Below are 12,844 nucleotides of genomic sequence, written 5' to 3'. Positions count from 1 at the left end.
GGCTCCTCTAGGGGCTGGGTCCCTCTCTCCATGCCAAGCAGACACCCAAAGCAAGTGTCAATCCTGCAGAAGAAGGAAGAACAAAGAAAAGTGAGGACCCCAGGCTAGCCAGAGGGTACAAGTGGCAGTGTGAGCTGTGCAGGGCAGGCATCATCTCCTGTTTTGCTCCCCACTTCCTAGAGGGTGCATGTCCACTCCTGCTGGGCCAGGGTGAAAGTTGGGGTGGAAGGAGCAGAGGAGACCCAAGCAGGCCTCCTGCCCAGTCCTGCCACTCTCTGATGGCTGGCAGAGGGAGCCATCAACACGGGAAATCCCTAAAGAGTGTTTCCTCAGGCCACATTGTGAACTCATGTGCTCTGGAGCCCTGTGGATCCATAGACAGGCCCCAGACAAGTGCAGGGGGCGAGGGGACCCGGGAGGCAGAGCTCTGAGTCCCCACCCCTCAACCAGGGAGACTCCTTGCTCATGACAGTGGACTCTGTATAAGAGTTTGTTTGGAAGATTTTTTTAAATGAAAAACTTTCAAAACCACTGTTCTGGATGATAAAAAATGGTTTCCTTCTTTGATTTTAAGTTGAAGGAGAGGTGTTGGCAGGGCCAGGCAAGGTGTCAGGGCAGGTGAAAAGGGAGTGGACACTGTCGCAATGCAGACCCCATTTATCCTGCCTCAGCCACTCTGGGAGACCTTGGGTAAATTTCTTAACTTCCCCAGGAGCCGCCTTCCCTATCTGTAAAATGGGGAGAGAACACCAACTTCAGCGAGTTACTGCGAGGCTTGAATGAGATAACTAATGTAAAGCATGAGGCACTGGCCAGGCCCAGAATACCCTTCTTCCAAGAAAGAGACTTCTTCAAGAATGAACATCCAGTGGGAGAGCCTCTAAAGCCATCACAGCACAGACCGGGGGCCTGTGGGCTGGGGGCATGAGAGATGGGACAGTACAACTGATCCCAGACCCCCCATCTGGTGGCCCGGGGCACCTGAGGTCTTGGTATGCCTTGGTAAGGAGCTGTGTCTGCAGGTACCACGGCCCTGGCACTTCAGTTCAAAAAGGCCGAGAAAGGCCGGGGCGGACATGGTGTCTGAGAGAAACTTAGTAGAAAACACAGAAAATGAGATCACTGTCCCATTTGTATGTTCAACAGGCTCGCAGGGCCTCCCCCACTCATTCTCCAACACACTCGCAGATAAGGAAATAAGAGTTGCTATTCAATACAAACATCTAGGACACTTACTCCATTCATTTAGGATGCATCCTTGGAGGGCTTCTTACATGCCAAGCTCCATGCTGGCCATGGAAGATTCCAAGAGGAATGTGATAACGTGCCTGTCCTCAGGGAGCTCGTGGTAGGGAACTTGAGCCAGATACAAACAAGCACTGCTCGATCCCGCGTATCCAGTGCTGTGGGCACATTGTAGAGACAGGCTTCCATTAGGTGAAGTGTATTTGAGCTGGGCCTTGAAAGGTGAGTAGAGGATGGTCAGGGAGCAAATAGGGGAAGAGCCTTCCAGACAGAGGGCACACCAGAGAACAGGACCAGGAATCCACAGACCTTACTTTATTGCAGAGCTTGAGGGCAGGGAGAAAGAGCCCACTGGAACGGTAGGTAGTTTAGGGTCCCATTGAAAGGGCTTTCCATGCCACACACGAAGCATAAAGTTTATCGTATAAGCAGGTGCCACCCAAGGTTTCTTAAGTAGGTAAGAGTGTTTTCTGTTCTGAAAGGCTAACTCGGTCGTCAGAGTGGAAGGCCAGTGGGGAGAGGCAAGTGGCAGGAAAGCCAGTTAGATGACTGCCCAGGGAGGGGGAGATGATAAAACCTTGGGAGAGGAAAGTTGTGATGTCAAGAGTAGAAATGATGAGGGGCCAGCCCTGTGATGTAGTGGTTAAGTTTGGTACATTCCGCTTCAGTGGCCGAGGTTTGCAGGTTCAGATCCCAGGTGCGGACCCACACAACTCATCAGCCATGTTGTGGCAGCCACCCACATACAGAATGGAGGAAGATTGGCATAGATAGCTCTGGGCGAATCTTCCTGAAGCGAAAAAAAAAAAACAAAAGAGGAAGATTGGCACAGATGTTAGCTCAGGGCGAATCTTCCTCAAGTGAAAAAAAAAAACGAAAGAGGAACATTGGCAACAGATGTTAGCTCAGGGCGAATATTCCTCAGCAAAAAAAAAGTAGAATGATGACTAGAAATGTCAGATTAGACATGAGAGGAAAGTTGAAAGAGGAGCAGAAAAATGGTTCATTTGTGCAGTTAGGCAAATGGCAAGCCCACCAATTGTGACTTCCAGAAAGACCTACTGATGCAGGGTTTCCAAGTTCATGGAATCAGTTTTGCTTGCTTTTTCCATACTGCCAGGCACTGTCACATTCTTAAAGGCATCAACTCAAGGCTGGCCAGTAGGGGGTGCTACAGGCATTCCCTTTCTTCTTTGCCCAACATGGGCTTCTGAAGATCTGCCAGGGTCAGTTTCCGCTGTGGCTCTCTGGCATCACCCCCAACCAAAGGCAGTCCTAGACAGCTTGGCATAGTCCTTTGTTTCTAAGGCTTTCTATATAAACGGACCTTAGCATCCCCCAGCCAGTCTCTCTTACAAGTCTTACCCCAAGACGTGGTACTTGATGGACCCCAGGTCAGATTTTCCCTGCTGCAGAGGAGCTGGGTGGGGGTCTGGAGGATTGCAGAGGCTTTTGTAGGCCATCCTGACCAAGGAGGGATCCGGAGCAGAAGGCTCAGCAAACCTGTTGTGTTCACATTTTATTTCACAAAGCTACACGAAGCACATACAGTTGACGTCAGTGTGATCTCTGCACTCTTCAGAACACAGGACCACCCCAAGAAGCACTCTTTAGGAGCCCCACTTCTCCTTTTAGGGTGCTTCTGTGGCCATTATACTATGTGAGGTGTTGGAATGGAGGTAATGTAAATGAGAGATGGGAAGGTGGAGCCTGGGAGGCAGCCGTCATAGAGGAACCAGGCCCTTGGAGGCAGACACAACCAGATTCAAATTCCAGCTCTTCCACTTAGGCACTGCCTCAGTGTCCTCATATGAAAATGAGTCTAGTAATAGCTTCCTCATAAGGTGGTTGTAGGGATTAAATAAGGTAACATATGCAAAATGTTTGATCCGGTGCAGGGATCCAATCAACCCTTGAAGTTATGATTGCTCTTGTTGTCATTATCATCGTCAAGCGTTTGGTACCTCAAATGCTGCTTGCTCCCTCTTGGCCCTGGGCCTGAACCCTCTTCCCTGTCCCCCACCTCCCCAGGGAGTCTTCCTCACATGGGGCGAGCACTCCTCTTCAGACTCTCATGGCATCTCTCTGCGTTGGATCCCAGCTGGACTTCCCGTGTCTGGCACAATGGCCAGCGCATAGTCGGCTTCCAGAAACTGTTCTTAGGTGATTTTTATGGATGAATGAACAAAACAAAAAAATTGAAGTGGCAAGCTTCTTGGATGTGTCTGAGGCTGGCGGTGAGGTCAGAAACAGGCATTCTCACCAAAAGATACCAGGAGCCAGAAGTCCCCATCGTGATGACAGGCTTGTTGAGGAGGGAGCGGGTAGAAAGTAGGGCAGGGGCTCCACTTGGGGCCATTACAGTAGCAGTAGGGCGGGATGCTGAGAGCTGGGTACAAGTCACAGCAGGAAGGCTGGACACAAGATTCCGTTCAGACACAAAATCAACAGGATTTAGTGACAAAAGAGGTGGAATGACCAAGAAGTACCTTAAGGATGTTTATGGAAAGGATTGGCAAATGGTACTCTCAGGCTCTAATCTTCATTCTGACTATTATTACTTTATGAAATGAGACACGAGAAGTGAAGGTAAGTGACACGAACTGAGAGGAGGAGCTGAGAGAGCCCCTCAGCGCATGCGTTTGTGCGTGAGCTCCTTCTGGCTCTCCTGAGAATCCTGTCTGGTCTCCCCAGCCCGACCTTTACCCCCTGGTTTGTAATTTCCTCATTAGTAAGAATCTTGTCTTATTCCACTTGGTATCCACTGTATTAGTTATTCATTTGCTTATCAATTCCACAAATATCTATTGAGCACTTCTTACAGGCAAGGCAGAATCCAAGGTCTTAGAATGCAATAAATCTGTATTTAATTGATCATGTCATGATACGATATGAAGGGCTTCCACGGGGAGGAAGCTGGCGGAGCGTTTCACTGGAAAGGAAAGGAGATGTGGGAGATGCATCACCAAGGCATGGGTTGGTTAAAAGGGTAAAAGATCAGATGGAGAAAACCTGCTGACTTTAGAGAAAAACAGGCACGAAGCCTGGCCTGAGAACGAAGCATTGGCAATCCTTGGGCATTTCATCCAAGAAGGAGAGAATTTTGCTTAAATGAAGAATGCTAAATTAAGTGGTATACTGAAAATCTGAAGGTGTACCTGACGTGCTTGGATGAAGAGGCTCTGGAGGAAAAGAGTATGTGGGGGCGTCTCCAGCTCGTATCCCATAACAGAGGAGTGCTCGTCACAGCCCGGTGAGAATAATGCTGGGGGTCATCCTGTTCCCTGGGCTCTGACCCCACACTCACCACTCCAGAGAGAACATCCTAAGTGGAAGCACAGTCCGTTCCTCGCACAGGTCTGTTTTACATAGATTTGGCCTGCATTTGCCATTTTTGGTACTCAGACCCTGGAGGGCCTTGCTACCCACAGATGGTCTGGCCCGTGGCCCAGCAGCAGCATCTCTTGGGAGCTGGTTAGAAACACAGAATCTCAGCACTGGCTCCAGACCCACTGAGTGAGAAGGCGCCTCTAACAGGATCCTCAGGTGATGCATTTACAGAGTCCTATGAGAGGCACTGTAGTGGACAAGCCAAGTCCTAAGGCTGTGTGGGCTCTAAGAGCAAAGTGGCCAATCTCTCTCTGGGCCCATGGTGATGGGATGTCTCCATGGAGCCACCCTTGGTGCCTTTGTGCTGAGTGCGAAAGGAAGGCAGTGATTTGAGGTGTGAGAAGGGAAGAGACTGCTTGGTCCAGAGTGCAGAGGCCCCACTACCTGTTCTGAGCAGGTTCTTTGTACTCCCCTCCACTCCCCTCTCTGCATTCAGGGATACAGAACTGCTGCAAGTCCCCCACACACCAGTCGTGTCATACTTCTGTACCTTTGCTCCTGCTGTTCCAGTTGTATGGGACGCCCTTGCCCTCTCCTTGGTAGCTCCTTCACGCCTCAGCCCAGGGCTCAATCTCTAGGAATCTACCCTGGTCATTCGGGCAGTTTTTCCTCTGTGCCTCACTCCTCCATCACAGTAAGGTGGCCACCATGCTAAACTGTGCTCAGATTTCCCACCAAACTCTGAACTCCTCAAGAGCAGAGGCCAGGTCTTACTGTCTATATACCTCAGGATCAGCACAATGCCTGGCACATAGTAAGAGGTCAATAAATTGGATGGATGGATGGATATTTGTCAAACACAAATGAGAAGTGAACTTCCAATGGATATAGCAAATGTTAATTATTCGTGTACCTATCTGTGTTCCTCACTGGACAGTATGCTACTGAAGGCAGAAACCACGTCTTATTTCTGTCTGCATCCCAGGGACATAGCAGATACCATATAAATATAGGTTCAGCAAATGAATGGGAAAACTGAATAAAGTATAGCATGGTACTTAGTTCAGAGCTCTGGAGCCAGACTGTCAGGGTCAGAATCCTGGCTCTGCCACTTGCTATCTGTAATCTGGGCAAGTTACATAACTTCTCTATACCTCAGTTTTCTCTTCTGTAAAATTGTGATTGTAATAGAATCTACTCGTTATTATGATACTTCAGTGCATTAAATTCATATAAGGTGCTTAGAAAAGTGTTGTTGTTGCTGTTGGTGTCGGAAAGAGCCTAGAGGGATGGGAATGGTACACACTGTCTGTATCTTACATTGCCAGAGTCCACCTGAAGGTAAGTTAGCTGGTACCTCGAGAGGCCAATCCATGAACTAGTATGAAGACTCATGCCCCAGTAGAGGAACCAGAGAGTTAATCTGGGCCCAGGACCAAACCTGCCCATTCCCCACACCCTTGGTCCCAGACCAGGGTAGGCCCTGTGCCCACTGATCACCCTTCTGTCCATACTCACTCGCTCTTCCATCTTTTCTATAGGAAAATGTCTCCCTGATCAAGGAAATTAACGAGCTCCGCAGGGAGCTGAAGTTCACCCGTTCCCAAGTCTATGACCTTGAAGCAGCTCTAAAACTGACCAAGAAAATCCGACCACAAGATGTTCAAGAGACAGGTAATGTCACTAGTAGTCAAGGGACATGGGCTTTGGAATCAAGGGACTGATGGCAGCCACGAGCAGGTCTCCCTTTTGGCTTGCAAGGCTGCCTCTCCCAAGTTTCCTCCCATATCAGGTCACATCTACCCGGTGGCTTTCTGGGAAGCTCTGCACCAAAGGCCTGCTTTCCCAAAGATCTGTGAGGACCTTACCACATTCAAACATACGCAGGTCCAAAATCCTTGGGGTTAGCTATGATTTCAGAGTTCAGAATCTCTCAGGTTTTAGAAGGAGCACACTATATACTGTAATTCCAGTATTTATACTGTATAGAGGAGGAGTCTGGGGCAGTGCCCTGAAATCAAACATATTAGTATTTCCGTAGTGAAACGTATGAATATTCCTACTAAACTTCCTAAATTTAAAAATGCTTTCCATTTTTAGGGCTTTTTCCATTTTATAATTGTGGCTAAGGGATTATACAATTAAAATAAAGGCAAAAAGAAAAATCAGGACAGTTGGAAACTAGACTTTTGGTGGTAACCATGATACATTCTACAGAGAAGTCAAACTATAATGATGTACACCTGAAACTGATATAATGTTATAAACCAGTATGACCTCAATGAAATTTTTTTAAAAGATCAGAAACTATTTAAAGGGAGAGGGGAAAGAATGACAGAAATATTAAATGAGTTAGTTACTGCAATTATATCCTAAAATTATTCTGAATTTCTGATAGCCAAGGCAAAAGGGAAACAAAGAAATATGATATTTTACATGGTTCTTATTAATGGCAAGGAAGATTTTTTTTCCTGGAGAAACAGACCTTTCCCTGGCACTAAATTCTGTAAGAAACTTATCACAGGGATCCTTACGAAAGGGATGTTGAATAATGTAACTGACAGTCTTTAACTGTAGGTTTTCAGACAATAAAAAAACATTCTTCAGGCGTCCATTTCTTATCTGGACAGTCAATAAAATCCAAGAGTATAAGGCATTTCTATGGAAAATTAAGCCAATGTGGTTCAAGTATATTGTTTTCTGGTGGTTCACATTCAGGAATAAAGCTTAGAAACCTTGGTGAACTGAAACATCCCATGGCTGTGGACTGGATCTTTCAAATCTCAGTTGCCTCATGTACTATGGTTATGTGAGATAGTATTATTGGGGGAGGTGGCTGAAAGATACACAGGAACTCTCTGCACTGTTGTCATAACATCCTGTGAGTCTTAAACTATTACAAAATTATAAATATATAAAATATGTGATTTTATATTTTATATCATGTGCCCTTTTCTTGAGAGTTGAAGAGAAGTTGAGACAAGAGTAAGCTCTTTGAGCAGTACCTGAAGTGGCAATATTAGGTCTCAAGAACTGACATATGAGCACAGCATGTGTTATAAAGACTGAGAATCTTGACTTCTTGGAGATGAAACCATCTTTAGTTGGAGGTGAAGCACAGATGTGCCTGTGAAAATTGCAAAACTTCTCTTTAAAAAATACTTCAAGGAAGGGGGCGGAGCAAAATGGCAGGGTGAGCTGACCCAGGATTCTCTCCCCTCCAAAATACAACAAAAGATTGGAAGAACTGAATTTCAGAGAATAAACATAATGCCAGCGCGTTAGAGACCTACAATACCAAGAAGGTGGAGATCATAAACCTTGCTTACACCCTCGGAGGGGCTGGAACGGTAGGAGAGAACATCGCTCCCTCCCCTAGAGTCTGCCATCGCTGCCGTGGGTCGGGAAGGAGCAGGGGAGGGGCCGCACGACCGGGGGATCATCCAGGACACCTGCTGCTGATTCAGTGGAGACCCGCTGACGGGGGGAAAGCTTCCGTCCGTGGGGACCCCATAAATCAAGGGCCTTGGGAGACCAGAGAACAGAACTGATCTGAACCCAGACAGGCACGTGTGAGTAACAGCCCCTCCCCCCTGGCAAAGCCAGTGGGCGCAGCCATCTTGCCCCAAGGTGGAGAGCTAACATGCCGCTCTCGACCCCCATCTAGTGGCAACAGGCTGTAACTGCAACTGAATTCTACCACCATGCGAAAAAACCGCTCCTCTGCCATCCAGCAATTTATAAAAGCCCCAGACCAGAAGGAAAACAATAAAAACATAGAATTAAGTCCTGAGGACTTGGAATTAGGTAAACTAAGTGATAATGAGTTCAGAGCAACTATAATCAAAAAACTCAATGAGGTAGAGAGAAAGATAGAGAAACAAGCCAAGTTCTGGAGTTACTTCACAAAAGAGATTGAAATCATAAAGAAAAATCAAACAGAATTACTTGAGATGAAAAACACAATGGACCAGATAAAACAGAATACGGATTCCCTGAATGCCCGTGTAGACAACATAGAGGAGAAAATTAGCATAATCGAAGATAGACAGGCTGAATGGCGCCAGACAGAGGAAGAAAGAGAACTAAGAATTTAAAAAAATGAGGAAAATCTCCAAGAGATAATGGATTCAATGAGGAGTAAGAACATAAGGATCATAGGAATTCCCGAGAATATGGAAAAGGAAAATGGAGCAGAAAGTGTGCTTAATGAAATTATTGAAGAGAACTTCCCAAATCTAGGGATCAACGGAGAAATGTGTGTAGAGGAGGGTTTTAGATCTCCTAGATTTGTCAATGTAAAAAGAGCTACCCCATGGCACATAGTAGTAAAGTTGGCAAAAAGGAATGATAAGGAAAGAATATTCAGGGAAGTAAGGAAAAAAAAGAGAATAACCTATAAAGGAGCCCCTATCAGACTGTCAGCGGATTTCTCTACAGAAACCCTACAAGCTAGGAGAGAATGGAGTGACATATTCAAAGCTTTAAAGGATAAAAATCTTCAGCCAAGAATACTCTATCCAGCAAAAATATCCTTCAGATATGAGGGAGAAATTAAATCCTTTCCAGACAAACAAAAGTTGAGGGAATTTGTAACTAAAAGCCCTCCATTACAAGAAATCCTCAAGAAGGCTCTCATACCTGAAAAAAGAAAAAGGGAGAAAGGGGACACAATCCACAGACTAGGGAGACGGATGGATAGAACCAGAACAGGGTAGCAAATATTCAATTATAGCATTAGGGTAAAAGTAAGGAAACTACCAAAACAAGGACGATCTTAGCACTCTAACTACCAATTAATAAGACGAGTTGGAATAAAAAATGAAAATAATTATTTAGGAGGGGAAGAGCAAAGGGTCTAAATCAGGATTGGTCAAGTAAGTAAGAGACCACCAGAGAACAGACTATATTATACACGAGATTCTAAATACACACTTCAAGGTAGACACTAAAATAAAGTACAGAACAGAGTCACAAATCATAGATAAGGAAAAATCTAAGAAACCCAGCATAAGAAATTGCAGTATTAAATGGGTAGTCTAAAGCAAACAGGAAAAGAAACACAGGAAAACAAGATAATAAGCGACAGATTAACAGCACTAAGTCCACATGCATCAATAATCACTCTCAATGTGGACGAATTGAACTCTCCAATAAAAAGACACAGAGTGGCAAAATGGATTAAAGAACACGATCCAACAATTTGTTGCCTCCAGGAAACACACCTCAGCCCCAAGGACAAACACAGGCTCAGAGTGAAGGGGTGGAGGACCATACTTCAAACTAATAGCAAGGAAAAAAAGGCAGGTGTTGCAATTCTCATACCAGACCAAGTGGATTTCAAAATAAGACAGGTAAAGAGAGACACAGAGGGACAATATATAATGATCAAAGGGACACTTCATCACGAAGAAATAACGCTTATAAATATCTATGCACCCAACACAGGAGCACCAAGATTCATAAAGCAACTATTAACAGACCTAAAGGAAGATGTTAAAAACAACACAATAATAGTAGGGGACCTCAACACCCCACTCACATCAATGGACAGATCATCCAGACAGAAAATCAACAAGGAAATAGTGGAGCTAAATGAAAAACTAAAACAATTGGACTTAATAGACATATATAGATCACTTCACCCTGAAAGAGCTGAATACACATTCTTCTCAAGTGCACATGGAACATTCTCTAGGATAGACCATATGTTGGGAAACAAGGCAAGCCTCTACAAATTTAAAAAAATTGAAATAATAACAAGCATCTTCTCAGATCATAGTGCTATAAGGCTAGAAACTAATTACAAGAAAAAAGCTGAGAAAGGCACAAAGATGTGGAGACTAAACAACACACTACTGAACAAGCAATGGATCATTGAAGAAATTAAAGAAGAAATAAAAAGAAATACCTGGAAACAAATGAAAATGATAGCATGCCATACCAACTCATATGGGATACAGCAAAAGCTGTATTAAGAGGAAAATTCATCGCAATACAGGCACATCTTAACAAACAAGAAAAATCCCAAATAAGCAACCTTAAAGCACACCTAACTGAACTAGAAAAAAAAGAACAAATGAAGCCCAAAGTCAGCAGAAGGAGAGAAATAATAAAAATCAGAGCAGAAATAAATACTATTGAAACGAAAAAGGCAGTAGAAAGGATCAATGAGACAAAGAGCTGGTTTTTTTGAGAAGATAAATAAAATTGACAAACCACTAGCCAGACTTACAAAGAAAAGAGGGAGAAAGTTCAAATAAACAAAATCAGAAATGAGCGGGGAGAAATAACAACAGACTCTGCAGAAATACAACAGGTTATAAGAGAATACTACAAAAAACTATATGCCAACAGAATGGATTACCTAGAGGAAATGGATAAATTCTTGGACTTCTACAATCTCCCAAAGCTCACTCAAGAAGAGGCAGACAATTTGAACAGACCAATCACAAGGAAAGAGATTGAAACAGTAATCAAAAACATCCCAAAGAATAAAACCCCAGGACCAGATGGATTTTCTGGGGAATTCTACCAAACTTTCAGAGAGGATTTAATACCTATCCTTGTCAAGCTATTCCAAAAAGTTAGGGAGGATGGAACACTTCCTAACACATTCTATGAGGCCAACATCACGTTGATACCAAAACCTGACAAGGACACCACGAAAAAAGAGAACTACAGGCCAATATCACTGATGAACATAGATGCAAAAATTCTAAACAAAATTTTGGCAACCAGAATTCAGCAATTCATCAAAAGAATCATACATCATGATCAGGTGGGATTCATACCAGGGACACAGGGATGGTTCAACATCTGCAAATCAATCAACGTGATACACCACATCAACAAACTGAGGAATAAAAACCACATGATCATCTCAATAGATGCAGAGAAGGCATTTGACAAGATCCAACAGCCATTTATGATAAAAACTCTGAACAAAATGGGGATAGAAGGGAACTACCTCAACATAATAAAGGCCATATATGACAAACCCATAGCCAACATCATACTCAATGGGCAAAAACTGAACGCCATCCCCCTGAAAACAGGAATGAGACAAGGATGCTCTCTATCACCACTCTCATTTAACATAGTACTGGAGGTCCTGGCCAGAGCAATCAGGCAAGAAAAAGGAATAAAAGGAATCCAAATAGGGAGGGAAGAAGTGAAACTCTCGCTATTTGCGGACGACATGATCTTATATATAGAAAACCCCAAAGAGACAATGGGAGAGAAGAGCCAAGATGGCGCCGTGAGTAGTCCTCTTTGTCTCTCGCCCTTCGAGTCTACAATTATTTGGACACTTATCGCTTGACAAAGGATATCCAGACAGCATCTCAGGACGTCTGAGACACCCACGAGACTATACATCGGAAGGCAGATGGACTTTCCTCCGGGAGGATGTGGAAATAGGTGAGGGCTCTCCGACCCCGACGGGCAGCCTGGTACCCGCAAGCGGCTTTCTTCCAACGGACGCCCCCAGAGGATCCACGCACGTCTAGGGCAGGAGCGAGAACACAACAGAGGAGCGACGGTGGAAACAGGTGACCAGAACCCTACCTAAACCCCCTGCAATTACTCCTAAATGCAGAGGGAAACTTTGGAGTTGCACACCTGAGCCCGCGGGGAGAGTCTCTCCCCGCCATTGGCGGGGGGATCCAGCCTGGTGCTCGGGGCGCCCGGAGGGTCCCAGAGAGAGACACGGAGGGCACGGAGATCTCCCAGCTGCTGTTGCCCGCCCCGTGGGACTAGGGATTGCCGGAGATCTCGGAGAGGACCGGGGCTGGGGGAATTTTCAAAGGCCGGTTCTGCGACCCGGAGGGGAAGCGCCGGAGCTCCGCCCGGGCAGCAGACAAAACTCTCTGCCTGCCGTTAGCAGAGGGGCCACGCTGAGCATTCACGGCTCCGGCAGAGGCCCGGAGAGAAGCCCTGAGGGTGGGGCGACCCCCAGCTGCCGTTGCCCGCCCTGTGGGACTAGGGATTGCCGGAGATCTCGGAGAGGACCGGGGCTGGGGGAATTTTCAAAGGCCGGTTCTGCGACCCGGAGGGGAAGCGCCGGAGCTCCGCCCGGGCAGCAGACAAAACTCTCTGCCTGCCGTTAGCAGAGGGGCCACGCTGAGCATTCACGGCTCCGGGAGAGGCCCGGAGAGAATCCCCTGAGGGCGGGGCGACCCCCAGCTGCCGTTGCCCGCCCCGTGGGACTAGGGATTGCCGGAGATCTCGGAGAGGACCGGGGCTGGGGGAATTTTCAAAGGCCGGT

At 45.9% G+C, this 12,844-nt stretch overlaps 1 protein-coding gene across 3 annotated transcripts in view; it reads left to right on the top strand.

Moving 5' to 3' along the window:
- The window catches only part of CFAP57 (cilia and flagella associated protein 57), a 93,287-nt gene that overhangs the window by 60,215 nt on the left and 20,228 nt on the right, over window positions 1-12,844 (top strand). For all 3 annotated transcript variants that reach the window (XM_046662754.1, XM_046662753.1, XM_046662756.1), the window contains one exon: window positions 6,117-6,249. In XM_046662754.1, the coding sequence (XP_046518710.1) occupies window positions 6,117-6,249 (133 nt within the window). The remainder of the gene's footprint in view (window positions 1-6,116; window positions 6,250-12,844) is intronic.

The sequence above is a fragment of the Equus quagga genome, chromosome 5 (assembly GCF_021613505.1).
Source record: "Equus quagga isolate Etosha38 chromosome 5, UCLA_HA_Equagga_1.0, whole genome shotgun sequence".
Lineage (NCBI taxonomy): Eukaryota > Metazoa > Chordata > Mammalia > Perissodactyla > Equidae > Equus > Equus quagga.
Note: the sequence above shows the minus strand (reverse complement) of the source record. Positions and strands in the feature narration are given on the sequence as shown.